General features: G+C 48.4%; 1 protein-coding gene across 1 annotated transcript in view; it reads right to left on the bottom strand.

Moving 5' to 3' along the window:
- Nucleotides 1-11,154: 11,154 nt before the first annotated feature.
- Nucleotides 11,155-20,093, bottom strand: part of LOC144149000 (uncharacterized) — a 60,986-nt gene continuing 52,047 nt past the window's right edge. Inside the window, exon 5 of the mRNA XM_077680524.1 lies at nucleotides 11,155-13,789. Coding sequence (XP_077536650.1) covers nucleotides 13,363-13,789 — 427 coding nt within the window. The 3' untranslated portion in view covers nucleotides 11,155-13,362. The remainder of the gene's footprint in view (nucleotides 13,790-20,093) is intronic.

A 20,093-nucleotide genomic window follows, 5' to 3' on the forward strand; every position in this document is an offset into this window, starting at 1 on the left:
AAGCAATCAGTTGTTTATTTTGATTGCAGCGGGTGGCAAACGTACACCCCCCCCCCCCCCCCCCCCCCGACCGGAATTTTTTTCTGCCTTGGGATACAGAGCCCAAAATGACACTTGACCACTCTCCCCGGCCCCCCTTTTATATAAAAAACGTGCCCACTCCTTACCCCGATACCAATTTCTACCAACGCCACTGCTAAGTTTAATTTCGTCGCTCATACGCAGGTAGGCGTGCGTGCCTTAAGTATAGATCAAGGTTATATAATGCTTGCTCAGTTTGTGTACTTCTGTTCTAAGAGAAGAAATAACGCAAAGTCATGCTATAATCAAGACATTTTAATTTTATTCCAGGATGAACATAAAACAAATTTACCACACTGCACAAAATGAGCACGTATACAATAAGTACAAAATTTTCGTGGGCACTACATGCATTATGATTTTCCTTACGCGCCGAAAAATTGACTTTACCCGTAACACATAGCACTATGAGCAATGAAAGCGTCAACAGCAGAACTACTTCCAAACAAGAGAAAGAACTAGGCACTGCAGAAAACCGGGCCGCAGGAATGCCGATTCACGAAAGTGCAGCGAGCACCCTGCAGCTGTCCCGGCGTCTTATCAAGTAGACAAGGGTTTCTACAGAAGTTCTCTCAGCATTCACGCCTGCAATTTCCTGGTTGCATTATTAGGCAAGTGTCGCAACAGATAAGTAAAAAGAGGAAAAATGGATCAATGCAAACCAAAGCGACGGCAGTATGTAAAAGCACATAGCAGGAAAGATCTGGCAGCAGCGCAGCACGGAGCAGCACAACACAGTACTGCGATGGAAATAATGCTTGCGCATACAAGTGCCGGAAGCAAGGAGCACTACAAGCGTTGTAATGCCATAGAGAAGACACTGAGATAGACAATTAAAGCGACTCGTTTAAATTCGAGTGGTACTACGCCGAGAAGTCCTAGAGTAATTGACACAACTTGCTCTGAGCCAGCCTGAGGTGAAATCAAGAGATAACTGTGACATAACAAAGCTTTACACCCATTTTTTTCGAAGCACCACCACGTCCCCTTACACAACCCCCGTGCACATATTAAACAGTACAATAGTTTCGCGTTACCTGTGGAAATGAGAGGAAAATGGTGCAGAAAAACGCCAGGTGTACGGGAGTTGCTGTTGCAACGTGTACAGCACATCGTTTCTGTAGGTACCGACGAAAGCGCTCCGCTCCAACCGTTGGCAGCATCGTCCCGTAGTTCACCGTGCCTGCCGGGCACGCTACTAAACGTGTTCACCGATGATACAACGCACCTCGCAAGTCCACGCACAACAAAAATTAAGTTCACACCAAATTAACAAGGAAAAACGAATGCAAATGCGCACCAACAAAACACACGAGGGGCGTTTCCTAGCAGACGAACTTTAGGAGCGCCTTTCCGATCACTACAAGGACTGCATCACAAAGCAATGACATGTGCCATTCTTCAGAGGGCGCTACAAAAAAGGTTTTTGAGAATGAACGGCATTTTCATAAATTATTTATACACTGTGCTTAAATAAATGTGCTTCGGAAATAAATATAGTTCGTAAAATATAATTGTTGTTTTATTGTTGAACAAAACTTGGTTTTTTGTTACTAGTGTTTGTTCCCTCCTCACCTAGTCGCGCTTCAATCGCCACTCCCATAAGCCCCCATGCTGATGTCGCTGGCAATAGGTTCTGAACCGCTTTTTGCCCGAACCTTCGCTACCATTTATATTTACCTTGGATTCGCTTTAATGGTCTATCTCAGCGCCTTCTTTATTGCATAACAACGATTGTAGTGATCCTTTCTTCCCGTGCCTGCATGCGCAAGCAATCTTTCAATCGCAGTACTGTGTTGTGCTGCTCTTTGCTGCGCCGCTGTCATATCTTTTCTGCTATGTGTTTGTACGTACTGCCGTCGCTTTGTTATTTTTTTGTCTTTTTTTACTTACTGCCATCCCTACTCTTTTTTCTCTGTACATTTCTTTTTCTTTTTTTACTTATCTGTTGCGACACTTCCCTAAACAATTCAACCATGAAATTGCAGGCGTGAATCGCGGGTGAGGTTTTGTGGAAACTCATGTCAACTTCTTAAGACGCCGGGACAGCTGCGGTTCAGAGTGGTGTGCTTGCTGCACTTTCATTGATTCATTGCAGGGTTTAACGCACCGACGCAACACAGGCGATGAGGCGCGCCGTAGTGGAGGGCTCCGGAACAATTTTGACCACCTGTGGATCTTTAACGTGCGCCTAAATCTCGTACACACGAGCGTTTTTGCTTTCAGGTGCGGAGTACCTTAGGATCTCACAATGTTCGTCCGCGTCCGTGCGCATTGCATTTACAATCGCAAAAAATCACACAGGCACCGGCAGGATTCGAGCATGTGTCTGGTAGAAACAGTGTCAATCGCGTTACCCATTGGGCTACGACCATGAGTTAGTAACCATGAGTCAAACGACTTACTCCATCGCCTGTAACGGTTCGGAGTACCTTAGTGCGGAGTACCCAATGTCCGTCCGCGTCCATCCATGCGCACACCGCCATCAGCGAAAACAAAGCGAAATTCGATTTGAGCTGTGAGTTGCAGTTATATTCGGGAATAATGAAGGTGCAACTCACGGCTCAAATTGAATGACGGTCGGAGCGCAAATCGGATGTCACTCGGGGCGTGACTTGGATGTCATTTCGAGCCCCCTACTCCGCACCCTCGCTATCATCCACGGAGTGGAGATGCTGCCATTTTTCGCCTCCATTAGAAAAGCGGCCTCCGCGGCCGGGAATCGAACCCGCGTCCTCGTGCTCAGCAGCACATCGCCTTAGCCGCTGAGCCAACGCGGCGGGTCCTCTGCACTCTCATGCACCGGTATTTGTACTTATTGTACTTAGTGCAATTTTGTACTTCTTTCCATACGTGATGGTTTTCTACCGTGTAATAAAGTTGACTGTTCATCCTGGAATAAAATTGAAATGCCATGATGATGGCATGACTGTGCGTTATTTCTTCTCTTAGAACTGAAGTACACAAACCGCGCAAGCATTATATAACCTTGATCTATTCTTAAGGCACGCACGCAACCTGCGTATGTCCGACGCAGTTAAACAAACAAGCAGTGGCGTAGACAAAAATTTGTATCAGGGGGAGGGGGCACGTCTTTTATATGAAGGGGGGGTGGGCAGCAGACAACTGTGGTCAAGGATCATTTCGTACACTGTATCCCATGGCACAAAAAATTTCGGGAGTGGGTGGTACGTGCCCGGTTCCCGGTTTGCCATTCACTGCAATCCAGGAAAACAACTGACATACAGCACTGGAAGGCATGAATACAGAATAAAGTTTCCGAGAAAATGCAAGATGTTTTTAGCAATACCGAGTGAAATCGAACGACAGTATGCTTAAGTACGTTTCTCTAGACGCGTTCCTGTACTAGTTAAGCTGGCCTTGACCTGAAATACTCTCGCCAAGGGCTCGCCAACTTGCGCCAGATGGCAATGACATGAGCCCTCAGCGACCAGAGGCCTGCCAAAGTTATTTTGAAGTCAAATTTTCGCGCTAGTGCCACCAAGATGACGTCACTTTTTGACCACGTCTTGCATCACAAGCGGTTTATTTGTTGTTCCTCCGGAAGTTTTCCCTCCTTACACAGATGGTGCTAGGCCCCATGAGCAGCTTGAGAGCCGCCCTTTCCTGACCGTATGGGCTCAGGGACGTACCCAGAGGGGAGGCCCAAAGGGCCCTCCCCCCCCCCCCCCCCACCCCTCCCCCCCTTCCCCGAAATTTTTTGGGCCATACCCCCTTCCCCGCGTCGCCTCTCTTCTTCTCCCCTCGCACACATTATAAAGCGCCGCCATATAAATCCAACCCTGGGCTTCATAGCTATTTGAGGCGTTTTTTTTTTCGAAAGGAGCCAAATCCACCTAAGGAGAATTTGCGTTGAAAAATCTAAGTTTGAAACTGAACCTAAATGCAATGCTGCCAAAACTATTAAATGACGTGTTTACGTGTCAGCTAGTGGAAATCTATAGGGACAAGTAATTAAGAATTATACGGAGAATTCGAGCAACATTAGAATAACTTCGGATTTGACTCGTACTCAGTTGAAACGGACAAGTTAATGCGGCATTGGTATGAAAACTTTAGTGCAATTGACTTTCAAGAATGGTACGATAGAGCTTTAAGCAAAAAAGGCAATAAACGTGCAACAGAGCTGAAAACCCGGTGACTCTTTTTGGCAGCATTAGCAGCTTTTTCGGGTGGTTCTGCGGGGTATACCTTTTTAAGCAGGCCTGAAGACACTCATAAAACTCGTCATTGCGTTGCCATAAATTTACAAAAGGCTTCACAAGAAGCCTGCTCATATCATCTTGTTCACTATAATGAAGTGGCTCGCACCCTCAGAAAGGGGGATTTGCCATGGCTTGCAAGCGGCAGCTAATTTGTTAGGTACGTAAGTGGGAAATCTAGGAGTTTTAGCTGACCGTTTTTGACGCTCCGCTATGCTCCCGACGTGCCGCTCAGCACAACCGGAGGGTCAGCAGCCGAATGGCTTTTAGCTAAGCGATAACCGTATCTCCCTCGACGGGGAATGAATGATTCGCGTGACTGGTCGTTTCGCGCGCGCGTGAAAACTGAAACTTCATCCTAAAGGAAACAAGAATTTGTATTTGGTCGCCCAAACAAAGCAAAATACCATGTTTCTTGGCCTCATTTAACCTTTTTTTTGTATAATTTAGTCGCTGACATGGTATAATTTTTCTAAATAACAATAAACAAGCCGATAAATTATGGAATAGCCAAGCCACGGCTGTCTGCGCTTTCGCGGCTTCGCCGGTCGTGTTTCAACTGAAGAAACGAAGTTCGCCGTAGCGCGCTCGCATCGCGGGGGCAGCCATGTTGCTATTCCGCACGGTAGCGTAAGCTGCCGCGACGGTCCGCTAAGAGGCCCCGGTTAGCGGAGCGGGGGCCCGCTCCGGTATCGTCGGTAGCGCGCTAGCGTGCCACGCATGCGCAATGGCGCTCCCGCTTGCTATCGGAGCGGAGCGGACCGTCAGAAACGGTCAGCTAAAACTCTCTCCTCACCTGTTTTGTTGCGTAAGCTACACTGCCCGAGGTTGAGCAGATTCGCGTGGACCTTGGAGGGGCCGTGCTGCGCAAGCGCGAGGAGCGTTGGATTGGATTGGATTGGATTGAAGTAGACTGGACAGAATTGAATTGAATTCGAATGGATTGGATTAATCCAGTCTAATTTCAGTACGGGTGTGTAGAGAGTTTGGTCTGCACATTCGCCGGTCTGCGCATTCCAGAGGAGTGACGTGTCATAGCCGCGGCAGACGCACTGGCGCCGGCGCGTGCCCAGCTGTGCGCCTCCTTTGCGCAGTAGCCAAGTCTGACGGTGCGCCGGACGGTTGTTTAACGTACGTTGTTGAACACCCATGATTGCCTTTGCACTCAGCTTTAGTGGACGTTTGCTTTAAAGGCGAATGCCATAACCCAGGGTTCTGTCATCCCTGGCAGAGTGAATGCCGGCGGGCTGAATTCTTTTTTCGCTGTTACAGCATTTTTGCGCGATATCGCTGCGCGAAAATATGCTTTTAAATGCAGAGCATTTCTTAGCCTCGCCTCTTCCTGCGTCGGACGGCGTCCACAGCTCCGCGTCCGCAGCAGGTGCGCGCATGCGTCGTAGTCAGCCCGTTCGCTCGTCACCCCCGGAACGCTCCGTCGCGGTCTCGGCCACGGCCGGGCTGGAGGAGCGGCGGGCGCGCACTTTCATATGAAAGTGAGTGCTCGCCGCTCCTCCAGTCCGGCCGTGTCTCGGCGTAACAAGTGCGTGATAGCAGCGCGGTGGGGCGTAGAAGAGCGCGCGCTGCTTGCGCGTGCGCGCTCTCCCCCCCGTACCGCTCTCCCTCTACTGCTCGTGCTGCAAATATAAAGCCGCTAGCGGTCACTCGTGCTTCAGTCACTGCGTTGCTCCTTCCTTGGTTGGTTGACGCTCGCTCCCACGTTTACTCGTGTCTGCTACAACAGCATCACGGAAGAAGCGATGGAAGCAACACTGCCTTCAACCAGTACTGAGACCCCAATGCTCTGCATTTACTCGTGTTCCCCTCACGGGAAGGCGCGGGAGTTTTTTTAAGTGCGATGCACTTTATAAGCGACCCTGAATCCGCCGTCCGCATTGCTCCTCCTCCTCTCCCCTAGCAACGGCGCGAGGAGCGGAGAGGAGCGTCTGTAGCAACGGCGCAGCGACGTCACACCCCACGTGACCCGCGCGCGCTCCGCCTCCCGCACCGTGGCTGCGCGCGCCCGCGCCGGCTCCCGCACCGCTCCTCGCGCCGTGACGTCACACTCCCACGTGACCACGCGCTGGCGCCTTTGCGTCTGCTCCCCCGTCTCCTCGCGCCTGACGTCACATGCTCTGCAGCGCGCGCCTCTCCCCTCGCCTGACAGCTCCCCCTCGCCGGTACTGCGCCTCTCAAGGTGATGGCAGAATTACTACGCCGTGTACTCTCGGCGCAAGAAATGCATTCGCACTTCCTCACGATTCCCTTCGGGGAGGTGGGGGCAATTTTTCTTTAAAGTTGTTTCGAACGCTCTGGGTATCCGTTGTGTGTGTGTGTGTGTGTGTGTGTGTGTGTGTGTGTGTGTGTGTGTGTGTGTGTGTGTGTGTGTGTGCGTGTGCGTGTGTGTGTGCGTGCGTGCGTGCATGTGTGTGTGTGTCTATATATATATATATATATATATATATATATATATATACAGTTGAATGAAAAGCGATTCCAGTTCCTACCTGATGTTATTACTTCGTCCCTGTAGCCTCGAAAAAAATTAAGGAGAGCATATGGGATGTCCGGGTCCACAAAAACTTTAAAAAGATATTTGGCGAGCTCGGCAAGCTAAATTTTTTCCCGGACACAAAAGAAAAATGCGAAATTGTACAGAAATTCTAAAAATTGCCTAATAATGCGTAAACATTCAAAAACAGTTTTTCCCTTTCACATTTTCTTCTTTACTTTGCTAATTTAAACCAACAATCTACATCTTGAATATCATAATTATTAGTTGTTCTAACTGCGTGAATTACGCATTTTCTGTACAGATACAAGGCATTACACTTCTTGCGTTACGTAGAGATTATGCTTGGGTACTCAAAAAAGAAAGCTGACGTAATAATAACGTGTGTGAAAAATTTTCCTATGCTACGAAAATTGATTCGAATTGAAGCGCAGTATGTTCACAGAGCAAAGCTATCGCAACATCTGTAGAGCGCGCTAATTTGAGCCCATACTTGTGCTGCTCCAGGAGCCCGTCCGTTGGCTTCAGGGATAAATGCATATGGGTTTGAATCGGCGATGAAATAACGGAAGAAATGTACCTAGCGCTAGTTCTCATCCCAAAGTTTGAAAAATGCTTAGCAGCTAGGACAGTGGACCGTACGCACTGTCTCTTGTACACAGCGCGGTGCATGTATTTTTTTTCTATACAACCTCTGTCATCAAGTTTTCAGTAGCGCGTTTAAAGGCATTGTCGTGCCTGAGAAAATGAAACAACCCAGATCTCTATTCACGGCAAGACATGATCGAGCCAGTATAAGAGTAAGACACGCATAGCAAAATGTCTATTCTTTTCAAATCCCTTTTCAACCATCCTATCGCGTGTCCTCGTTTTATGAGGTGCGCATTCCGCAGGCCAACATTTTTTTTTCTAAGAAATGTCTTTAAGGCAAGCTTTAATCCGGTGCCGGCAAATATCCATCGCTCTACCGTGTGTCGACACCGCGTTTCCCGAGAAAAGGGGACATTTTTGAAATTTCGGACGAATAAATTCCCACCATATCCCTGCCGCTTGAACTGTAACTAATCAACTTGCGGCTTTAAACTGTGCAACGGGGTTTACGTGCTGTGTGTGAGACGTTTTCAGACAAAGTTAACCGGTGTTTATTATCTTTTTGTTGAATATAATCTTTTTTTAACAATGTTGTCGAATATGGGACATCTTTTTAGATTTGTTAGATTGAAAATGTATTGCCTATATCTCATTCAAGAATTATTTTAACTTCTGGCTGCTTCAGTCCGTTGGGGCGGTTGGATCGAGTGACAGGCTGGCAGACATACATACATACTGACAGACAGTTTTCGCGGTTGAGTAGCCCAGGAATGACAACAACATCTTTTAAAACCCGTGCGCTGGCTGTCTCTCAGTCGGCGCAAGCGCTCGCCTACGGGGACCACCCCGCTCCGTCCCGAAACACGTCCCCGAACGCTAGCGCCACGAGGTAGTCAAGCAGCGGCAAACGTAAACACCGCCACTCATGCCCTCGCCCGTTGAAATCCGAGGAACGCGGCAGGCCGCACCTTGCGTGCGCTCTCATCCAGCGGCCGTGCCAGTAGTGTGGTCTTCAAAAAGCGGCGGCGTTTCTGCGCGCGCGCGCTGCGCCGCAGGTGAGGACGTACCTCACTCAGGTACCCACCGGGTCTTGACTCTTGGTCTGATCGGTGGTCGGGTTGTCCGTCGAAGCAAGAAAAGGCATATTTACCTAGTGCCGGGGCCTCGTTACCACAAGTCGCTGCGCCCGGATTTGTGGATCATAACAAATTATCATTTCCCACCCCAGGGCGAGGCGCGGGCACTGCGCTCGTGTTGACCCGTGTCATTACCCTAGATTGAGTGGATGGGGCATGCAAATTGCTTAAATCTGGTTCAACGCAAGAGAGGGTGCCACCGTCCCAGCAAGTGCGCCATTTCTCCTCCCACCGGCGCTTCTCCGGCGCCCAATCAGCGTGCGCCGTGTGGCAAGAAAGAGACCTATAATGTTTGAATACACTTATACATGGCATACTTAGCCTCTCCCCAGGTTTCACGTAATTGAAGATGGCCCGTTTTTAAGGGGTGAAGCCCCTTAGGGGCTCAAACTATCGGCGTCTCCTGTCGGCGTCGTCTCGTGTGGTTATGGACTAAATCACCGGGACACTCGTTTTCGAACGCCTCGCGCTAGAACGCTTTGTGCTTCAAAGACACGACATTTTTGCAGCAAAGCTGTACATCTCTACCTGAACTCGGCACGATCGACGACTTTGAAGCGCATGAGCCTCATCAATACTAGGAGCATTAGGACGAGGAAGAAGAACCAAAAAAATACGTCATGCATATTGACTGCGATTAGCTACGCAATTGCTGATTGTATATAATAAATGTGCACATGGATATAGTCGAAACAAAATCGCATTCTGTGTCTCATTGCCCATTAGCAGCGATTTTGGTCGTGGAAACACCGGCGCACACTGCATGCTTCGCCCCTCCCCAGGTTTTACGATAGTAGAGACGGCCCGGCAGTTTTAGTCTAGCCAATACGCAATGAGTTTTCTACCGCATTTTAAAATTGGAAACTTCAGGAATACTGAAGAAATAAAGGCCAAGCACGTCGCCTCTCATACTTCTGCCGCCTCGTGTTCGAATGACCCAAAGTACACTACAAGTGCCTCAGCAATGCGCTTTCACTGCACTAGTCGCGTTTTTTTTTTTTTTTTTGCGTTCCACCCTCCAAGATTTTCGAGCGTCTTTCAAGCAATGTACATATTTTTAAAGAAGTATACACCCAGATTTCAATTGACGCCTCGTCTGCCGAAGTACAGAAGGTCGTGATACAAGAGAAGGTTACAAGAGATAGGTGCAACCATACTGGGAAGGACCCCATCGGTTCCTTCAGCGTAGTGTTCGGCTGAGTCCTCGCATTTCAGTAGAGGCTCTCATCCTGCAGTAAACATAAATGACTGATGGTCGTGATGACGATAAAACGAACTTATTTGCGCACCCAAATGAACCAGAAGAAGCTGTTGCACCTTCTGATTTTGCACTTGCATAAGGAAAGAACGGCGGTCCTTAGTTTATAGGACATCATCAAGTCCATGGCCATCTTCACTAACGTGAAACTTGCGGAGGAGCGAAGCATGCAGTGTATAAGTGTATTCTTGGCGCCTTGGCGTTTCTGCCAATGAAGGTGAAACCGTTGGGTGGTAGAGGTATACAGCTTTGTTGTAGCAGTCTTATGTCTGCGAAGCACGATTCACTCTAGCGCGAAGCGTAAACGAGTTTCCCGGTGTTTTAGTACCGTGACAACATGAAACGCGATTACGATGACCATTACGACGACGATGACGATCACAGGAGACGCCAACAGACCCAGCCAGTTATCTTCGTGATGTTCTTTTCCCCGGGGCTTCTCCTCCAAGCCGCAGCAGCGCTGAGGATCTGACTCCGGGTATCTTCAACCGACAAACTCAGCTTCCGATACAAAACTGTACATTTATTTACAGCCCGGCCGGCGGCTAAAAAAAATTCCCTCGCACTTCCCCGAGGGGGAGAGTGTGTAAGTGCGAATGCACGGTTGTTGATTGCGCGATTACGGTGGATATCGTGATCTTAATGAGTAGTCGAGAGATTACACACACGCACACAACTACAAAGAAAGATATTTCACTCGTTATTGCTGGTACCGTTGCCCGGTCCGCCATCATCGTTATCGAGATGCAGGACCAGCGACCGCTATCGACGACGGCGCGCGCTCGACTAATACCCTCCCGCGCCACGCGGCCGCTACACGAGCGCCCTCACGCGTCGGAATGCGGAGCGCCCGCAACGCGAGCGAGAGCTCTCCCGCCCGAAGTGGAGAGGATGCGCCCAACACCCGCAGTCACTGAGCGGAGAGAGGAGGAGGAGAGTAGCGCCCGCCGTTACGGCGAGGGCTACACGAGCGCCCTCACGCGTTGGAATGCGGAGCGCCCGCTACGCGAGCGAGAGCTCTCCCGCCCGAAGTGGAGAGGAGGCGCCCAACACCCGCAGTCACTGAGCGGAGAGAGGAGGAGGAGAGTAGCGCGCGCCCATCTCCCCCCGTTGCTAGGGAAGACGAGGAGCGCGCGCACACGCAGCTGTTGCTATGCGGACGACGGCGGCGGACGATTCAGGCTCGCTTAAGAAGTGCATTCGCACTTAAAAACGGTGCTCACGCGGAGCTCGAAGACGACGGGCCGAGCTCTCCTGCGCCCGGACCGCGTCTCTCTTGTCTCATCTTCCCTTCCTCCTGCCGCTGACGGCCGGGGAAGAAGGAAAAGCCAGTCGTCTTCGTCGGTGGCCATCCCATGTGGTGGCGGTTAGGACAGCCGGTGCGAGCAGGCGCGGCCCTTGTCGGAATTCGCGGCGTTCGAAAACGCCGCGCAACACGTGCTTTCCATTCCCGCGCTGCTCGCCCCAGGGCCCGCGCCAGTTCGTGCGTCGAAGCGCCCGACACAGCCCCTAAGGGGCTTCGCCCCTAAATAGGTGGACCTTACCCCTGGACCGAGCCTCGACTATCTCAATCACGCGAACTCAGTTATCGGCGCCACTATAGCCAGAAACAGAGGACACTTTTTGCGAGTGAGTCGTCGTCTTGTCTCAATTATCTCGCCCCTGTCAATCTAGCTTTTCAACTAAATGCACTAGCTCTGAATTGTTCTTAGCAAAATCCAACCCAATATGAAGCCTTGCGTAAAATAATAATTCTTCCTCAGATATGTCATAGGGGTGCATTGCATCAACTGTGTCCCACGTTTCTTTGTTACCGTAGGATGTTGACATCGGTGACCCAGGCCTAGAGAGCTGGTGGTTGGCTAAGTTCTCTGTCTACATATTCATTAATACTCACTCTGGTCAGGGAAATCAGGTTTACTACATTTGAAATAGGTTTAAATAAAGTTACGCGAGGAAACCGACGCCTAGACAATTACGTAAAGAAACCTGCGGGGTTTGTGGAGGTGAGCTTCACGCATAAAATCGTTTTTCATGCCGGAAGCACGGCATTCTTAAAAGCAGGCCAGTTTTGAAACTTTTTATTCGTTGTTGATTTTTCTGCTTGGAAAACACCATCACACCAACTATAAGCGAGAATAAAAATGAAGTGTTGCGTCTTGGCTATGCAGTAATGAAAACTAAAGTAACAAATCAATTGATATCATAATAAGACTTGGCTGCTAGCTAGTTGGCTCGGGACACACGAAGGCATAAGACTGCGTGAAAGACCAGGACGAAGAATCAGGCGTGGCAAGACGAGCGGAACTTCCGATTGTATTTTTGCTTGAAATGACAACAGAGTGTCGCACGCCATTAAAAAAGTATCACGCCGGTGCAGTGTTAGCGCGATTTTTTTCAGTGCTTTGTAAGCTTCTAAGTAATTCCTGCTAATGTCTAAACGTAAAAAGAATGCGTGTGAAAAAAGACACTAAAAACGGTATAGAAAGTGCCTTTCGGGCGTAATCTGGAAAATTCCTTTGACCTGCAAAAAGTTGTACATTGGTCCAAACGGCAGATGTTTTAATGATAGGGTGTATGAGAACTCTCTCTCTCTCTCTCTCTCTCTCTCTCTCTCTCTCTCTCTCTCTCTCTCTCTCTCTCTCTCTTAAAAATAAATCTGGGGAGCATCTGGCTATACATGGCAAAACCTGAGGCTGCGTTCCCAAGGGTGAAGGAACGGAATTCTTTGAACGTGGTAAAGGTAAAACAGGGATAAATATTATCGAAGGCTACAGGATTAGAGACTGTGGGGAGGATTGTGTCAGCGCGCCTTCCGTAAGCCTGCTAACCACACAATTCGCATTATTACATGGTCACAATTAAAGAACATCAGGAAGCTTTTTGTTTTAGGTGTATGTTTAGGCTTCTGTTAAAAAGAAAAAGAAAATGAAACGCACCTTTCGTTTTGTTCACTACTTTCATTTTCCCAATGCTGTTATCATTTTAGTTAGACGATGTCATGCCTTACTGGCTCTGGTTTTACTCTTTTGTCATGGAATGATGTGTGTCTATTTTGACGCTTTTTTTTTCTGCACGTTCAATCTATTCTGTAGTGCCTATTGACTTGTTTGCCGCGCCGTATCGGCTTGTTTTGCTTGTTGTGTTCGACTTGTGATTATTGTTACGCCGAGAGGGTGGTGCGGCTATTGATTGGCTTATGGATGATGTCGATGGGAAGTATATATGGGCTTGCAATTTCACGCCTAAATAAAGTATGAAGTTGTGCACATCCCGTCCTCCTTGTGTCGAATTCATCCTTGTCTTTTGCGCAGTCTTATTCTAACGTGTGTCAGTTAATGCCGATTGATTGATTAATTGGTTTATAGATTGATTATGAGGTTTAACGCACTGTGAGGTTTACTTTCGGCCAAGTGATGATCTTGAACTCGCGCCGAAATCTCGAGCACATGGGCGTTTTGGCGCTTTGCTTCTATCAGAAAAGCGGCCGCCACGGCCGGGAATCGAACGCGCGTGTTTGGGCTCAGCTGCGCAAGTGTCCATAATGTCAGTGGTGGTGAAATATCACTGAATGCAACAACGCCTCGTATTACGCGACGCTTCCGATTTTTCTCGAGCAGATCTCTGGACATCATCCATAGTTTTCTGGAGTTGATGAAAAGCTTCCATGTGCGACTTGTGCGCACTTTCCATCCAATTCTTTGCTTCGGCTTGAGATTTACTTTGGACGTTTTGTATATGTTGTAGCAATTCCTGTCTCTGGACAGCATTATATTCCACCATCTTTTCGTTCATCGAAATTGTTTGTTTGTTAATTTTTTCCATCAGTTCATCTTGCTTTTTGAACTGTTCTTTCATCATGCTGCTCATCTTTTCCACCGTATCACCCAATTTTTGCGTTACACTGTCGACTGAACTGGCTAGCATCTGCTGCATAGCTTGGCGGTTTTTTTCGCCTTCACTAATTTGAACGATGAGGAACTTCTCGAACCTGAAAAGAAAAGACACAAATGAAAGAAAGCTTTAGTGTCCGGGACTACAAATGATGGAGCCTATGAGATAAAGCGCATCATCTTTGCACTGGCACAGTCATTAGCTGAATTCCTAAATAACTTGAACAATAGCCGTAATCCTCGCGCTTGCACCTGAACCGGAAAATGTAGCTAATGGTACCCAATTATCTGGTAGCATGCTATCGTTGTGGATCTGTTGCTTGATGGGCTAAAGAATTAATAAGGAAGCTTGGGACAAAGCAATGGAAGTTCGTTAGTGAAGACTCTTCTGTCTACAGCGATGACGTTTCCAAGTGGTGGCAGCAAGAAATGGTGCTGAAGGACGTGGATAGGCGCTCTCTTCACACGTCCGCCTCTCTGTTATGGATCAAAGGACTTTGCGAATACGTAGTTTTCTCAAAAGCAGGCCACGCCAATCTGGATCTCTGTTTCAGTGCACAGAACAAAGAGAAGGTTGCACGATACTGTGTAATGGGAAAGGGTGTGTGCACATCCGTGAAAAATTTGACGTGCGTGAGCTCGCTGCAAATTTTCTGACAAAGCGAAAAGCCAGAAAATACAGCCTGCCATCGGGCTCTCGGATGCCTTTCGCAAGAAGGAGGGTGCCCCTCCACACCTTTTTCACCCCTTCTTCTGTGGCCCAAAATTTACAAAGGGGCTCTCTCCGTTGGCTTGAAATCATGGGCGAGACATAGTGCGTCCGTCGCGGTCTAAAGCGAAGCGGTGTAAACCGCTACAGAAAACCATCTCTTACCATTCGCGCACTTTATAGAAATAAGAAAATGTTCGCACGCTTCTCCCTATGATTTTTCTCTGCTTTCCCCTTCCGACACGCCCACTCTAATTCAATAGTGACGCGGAACGTGGAGCTGACTAAGGAACAAATTACAACTCATGCGCAGGGAAGCTATTGCGTGATGTGCATGTCGCGATACTTTTTACTGCGCTCTGTTCCATTCCCCGTCGCCCTACATGCTGCATGTGGAGCAATGAAAGGGCACATAACGACACAGTGAAGACAACGCGCGGAGAGTCTCCAGAACACTGGCAACGTTGCCGTGGATGCAGCTAGCAGCGCGGGGCTCCAAGTACCAGGTCACTGCTCGACAGGCCTTGCGATTCACGCGACTGCTTGAGCGCGTTTACAATCGAGTCCACAAGCCACTGTAGGAAAGGACTGGAAATGACTGCGAACAAATGCCCATACTGGTGGGACCAAAAAGGGCTAGGGGAAGCCAATGCGCTGCTAAAGCAACCAAACGCGATCACTGAGTACTTTGAGAGCGCTAAGCACAGAATTCCGACACAGTACGAGGTACGGGCGGAAAACGCCTCGTTGTGCACTTCTACAGCATGAGGAAGGCGTGCGCTCAGGTCCAGCCTGAAGTTTGCGACAAAAAAGATTTGATGCTTAGGCATTCTAATAGTTCCAATCTTCTAATTCTAATTCTAATCTTCGAATATTTTTTGCCCAAGATCCACTCTTCTTTATTTTTCCGTACGGCTTCACAATCTATTTGGTGAAAAATAACATTGTAATGTGGCATGAATTCCTACCGCTGTCGATTCGGTCCACGAGTGTTTCGAAATCACTGTAGGGTAAGCTGCAATTGTGAACATACGCAGGGCATTGTGTCAGTTACAAAACGAAACAGAAAACCTATTACTCCAGCTGGAGCGACTTGTGTAACTAGGCTGATTCTTTCAGAAGATAACGCTCCACACCGATCGAAGTAAAGAATAAAAACTGATGCGCCGTCTGACAACGCGAAGGTGAATCTCCCGCGAAATTGTTGAAAAGCCACTGCATATGCCGATATTAAAATAAAGTGCTTTATTGCCTTTAATCAATGATAGCAGCAGTTTAGCTGCGAACGACCAACCTTAACGCTATCTGTACCGTGAGGTTGGATGAAGACGGGGGTTGTATCATGCGAGTCAAAAGTTGCCCCCTATAAAAGCGGGGAAGACCACTATAAAAGCGGGGAAGAACCCGCCGCGGTGGTTCAGATGCCTAAGGCGTTGTGCGGTTAGGCACGAGGTCGCGGGTACGATTCCCGGCCGCGGCGGCCGCTTTTATGATGTATGCGAAAAGCAAAAACGCCCGTGTGTTCGAGATTTCGGCGCACGTTAAAGATCCCCAGGTGGTCAAAATTAATCCGGAGCCCTCCACAACGGCGCGCCTCATCGCTTGCGTTGCGTCGGCGCGTGGAACCCCACAATTAATCAAAAGCCGGGAACAAATCGTTTATGTGGAGCAGGATGTCTATGTTAAACTCTCCGACGAGGTCAGCTGGTGTGTCTCGTTCACGACCACCTTGATACGCAGCACTAGCACATCGTAGCCGGCGACAATTGGAGCCTGCGTGACGAAAAAGAAAATTCCCCCGCATTTCCCCGAGGGGAGAATGTGAAAGTGCGAATGCACGGTTGTCGGCCCGCTTGCGGCGCTTGCGCTCGGCCCCCGCAGCCCACCGCCTCGCCGCCTTCTCTTCCATCTCTTCCATCGGGTTTGTAGTATCACGTGTACACCACGCAGTTATCAAGCCGCTATAACGCCGCTGAGTCGCCAACGCACGCCGCTGACGACGTAGTTTGAATGCGTTAAAGATATAAGGCGCGTCTAACACTGATATCACCGTCGCGTCCGTGGCTTGGTCGGTAGAGCGTCGCGCTGCGGCCGCAAAGTCCTCGGATCGAAACCTGGCGCCGGATGCTGTTTCTTTTTCAAATATAGAGGAGCACTGCGGACGCCGCCGCCGCCGGCGGTGGATGGTTTGGGGTCGCTTATAAAGTGCATTAATTGCCGTGCAGGGACGGCGCGCCCCGTCAGGTGCGGCTACGTTTAATCCCCAAATAGGGTGCCTTGATGATCGGCGCTCCGCTGAGAGTGAGGACATCCGCGTCGTCTGTTGCAACCATAGAGTTTCATACAATAACTAGAGAGGAATCTGGCGCTGCGATCGTACACCTCAACGGGCGTGATGGGTAGTTTTGGATTCGGATTGGCATTCGATGGCTTGTGAAACTTGCTATGGATTGCAGGCAGTTTCGTTTTCGTTTCGGATTTACATGAACGCATTTGCCTACGCGGGGTGTTGGGAGGAGCGATCAAAAATACGTTTCTCCTTGAACTGCATGCCTCGCGTGCACTGACGCCGCCCTGAGTGGAATGTTTTATAACCAGAGTTGCGAATTGGGTGCGTTAGCAATTCATTGCCGCACAGCGAGCACGAAAACACAAATGACGGCGCTCTGTGCGGCGAAGTTGTCTGCGAATTAGGAGTTGCGGAGCTGCTCATTCGGCAGAGCAATGTATTGTCAAAGCTGACGACGGTTGCGAACTTTTGGAACAGCCACACCTATCGTGCGAACGCCGGCTCATACGGCGTAGAACAGCAGCACCGGCGGCTGATAGGAAACGCAGCTTGATGAATGTCACTAATTCAGGCAAGAATAACTTCTCCAAAGATAATCGGTTTCTTTTTTCTTATGAGCACTTATGAGCACAAAACTTCTCTTACTATCACAAACCACCAGCGCTGAAACTTTTACAAGTAGTTTTTAAAGAAGTCCGCGTCCGGCTGTAGTTGGCGGAAAATGGCAAACCTGCTCCACCAACACTCGGCTCCGCCTCTGCTTTTTATTTAAACGCGCCGTTTTATTTCCTACAAAACCAGTTTTTCGTCACTAACTTTCATGTTCGCCATGTAATTTGTAAACGCATAACCGGGCAATAAGAGCTTTTTTTGTCAAAAAACACAATTAGCGCAGCCATAAGCCCGTTTCGATCCTACGCAATCCGGTTCCAGAACTACCCACCATTCCCATTCATAGAGTTTTATACTAATATATACTAGAGGGAAATCTGGCGCCACTGTCTAGGGGAGCCACGCTTCAGCGAGCGTGCCGTCATGTACCGGGCAGGCACGTTCCACTTGTCCTTGGCATGGCTCACGATCAGGCTGAAAAGTTAGCTTTGGCTGCAAAAATGCAACAATATTACTGCAGAAAATTAATCAAATTTGTTCGGTTACTATCAAATTAAAGCTCTCGAATAATTTATTTGTCAGGGATTATTTAGAAGCTTCATGGAAGATGAACAAAAAAACAATGTTACCCCTTTTGGCTTCAAGACGAAAAAGAAGCCATGTGGCTAACCAAGCCAAGGAGGCGAGGAACGTCGCTAGCTGCAATGGCGCGGCCCACGGCGGCCCGCAAATGCAGCGCCAGATTTCCCTCTAGTATATATTAGTATGAAACTCTATGTTCCCATTGAAGCGTAAGCGCCGCTGCCATGTTCGCGTTGACACTAGCGCCAATTTCCCCTCTAGTTATTTTAGAGTGAACTAGAACATAGAGTGGTTCAAACGAGCTGCTAAAAATGAAGCAAAAACAGGGTATCGGAAGGCGAATCCCCTGAAGTCTTGCGATCGTCTCGCCGCCACACGGTGGTCAGTGGCAACTTCAGCTTCTGCATGGATAATTTAAAAACAAACAAATCAATATTTATAAAATGATATAAAAATATAAGCAGGCAAATAATTATTTACAAAAATAATTGCACTTTATTATTAATACTGCGAAAGTGAAGGGAAAATTACTGTATTCTTGCGATGCCGGCGCTGTCATGCGGCGGCCACCCACAACTTTCACGTCGTCTGATGCATGAACTTCTGCGTCACGGAGCCATCGCATGGATGATACTGCACCCCGTGGATTGAAGACAGCGCATACATGTTAAAAACCGGCGTGAAGCGAGTAATCCTATCGTCTAAAATATGAATCGGTAGCGCATTAGTTTGCCAAATATATGTTTCTTCGCCTAATCTACCCTCGGTTTTTACCGTTTGGGGAAAAGCGCTGCCGGGCTCTGACAAGCAACTCGCTGCATGAAGACGCACTTATGAGGCGGAGATTCAGCGAGGGTGACGTTGCATAGAACAAAAGCATGTATATGCATAGAGTTTCATACAATAATATTTGTATGAAACTCTATGTGTATAGGCAGGCGTAGATATGTAGATGACGTATTCGGAGCTAAGAAAATTGCGGTGCTGCCTTTTCTTTAATCGCAAACTACAAATTTGCCCGTGACTGTCTGTTCCAAGAAAGCATGAACATTTATTTCACTGTCAAAGTATGACTATTGCATGTCGTGCCGAACAGAAAGTAAGTACTAAAGGCCTATATAGTGACCCTTAAGCGTATTTACCCAAGGTTTCGTGGACAATAAAAGAAAAAAAATTGGCCGCGTATCTGCTCCTTTCGCTGCAAATGCCGTCAAAAGACGATAGTCTTTATCGGCTTTTGCGTAGTAAATGCCTCCCTTCGCTTTCCCGATCACCTCTGATGTTGTTCCTCTTGCGTCGCGCTCCTCCCAAGGTAAAGACGTCAAAGGTTTGTTTAAATCATTTTAAATTCCCCGCGCTCCACTGCTCCAAACCGGGTGTCTCGATGCGAACGCTGCCGTATGGCGGAGACGCGCGTTATTCGATGCGCCCTACTTCAACGTTTATAGAACCGCGTTTCCCTACTCCACGTGCGTTGCAAGCAGAACATGGAACCTATCTAGTGGAACCTTGCGTAACTGTTGCCGACTGATTCCTTATAATGCCGCTAGAAGATATAGTGGCGCGGGCGACAGCAGGCGACGGCGGAGTGAATTCTTTTTCTGCAGTTAATGAAGTATTTAATTTCGCAAAAGTCAAGCATGTTTGATTCTTTTATAAAGGAACACTGCAAATATCACTTCAGTATTGATGTGTTGTCTCATATTTGCGTAATATCTTGTTCTTCTTCAACAATGTTGACAAGTATGAACATTACACCGGACATAGACGGGTAGATTTAGCTGTGACTGTATAAGACTATTTCGCAGCCATTCTTTTGCTTTGGCCGGGTGGCTGAATCGAGTCACAGACAGACAGACAGACATACATACAGACCAAAATTTCTGGGTTTAAGTAGCCCAAGAAAGATTATCGTCTTTTAAAACTACAAAAGAAAGGTATCACATCGTGGTGCTGGTGGGAATCGAACTCCGGCCTTTTCCGTGTGAAGCGAGTATTCTACCACTGCGCCACATTTGGAAGTCTTGCGATCGCAGCGCCCCTACCGGATTTTACCCGTTTTTTTCTTCACTTTTGATGCATTGAAAGTATAGGCGTTTGAACCACTCTGTAATCTAGTTCACTCTAGTTATTTGTATGAAACTCTATGGTTACAACGGCCGCAATTACGACTCCCGCCGCGGCTGGGCGGCATGCCAAGCGCGCCACC

This window comes from Haemaphysalis longicornis, unplaced genomic scaffold (assembly GCF_048455015.1).
Source record: "Haemaphysalis longicornis isolate Haplotype H1 unplaced genomic scaffold, Haemaphysalis longicornis Haplotype H1 scaffold_8, whole genome shotgun sequence".
NCBI classification, from domain to species: Eukaryota; Metazoa; Arthropoda; class Arachnida; order Ixodida; family Ixodidae; genus Haemaphysalis; species Haemaphysalis longicornis.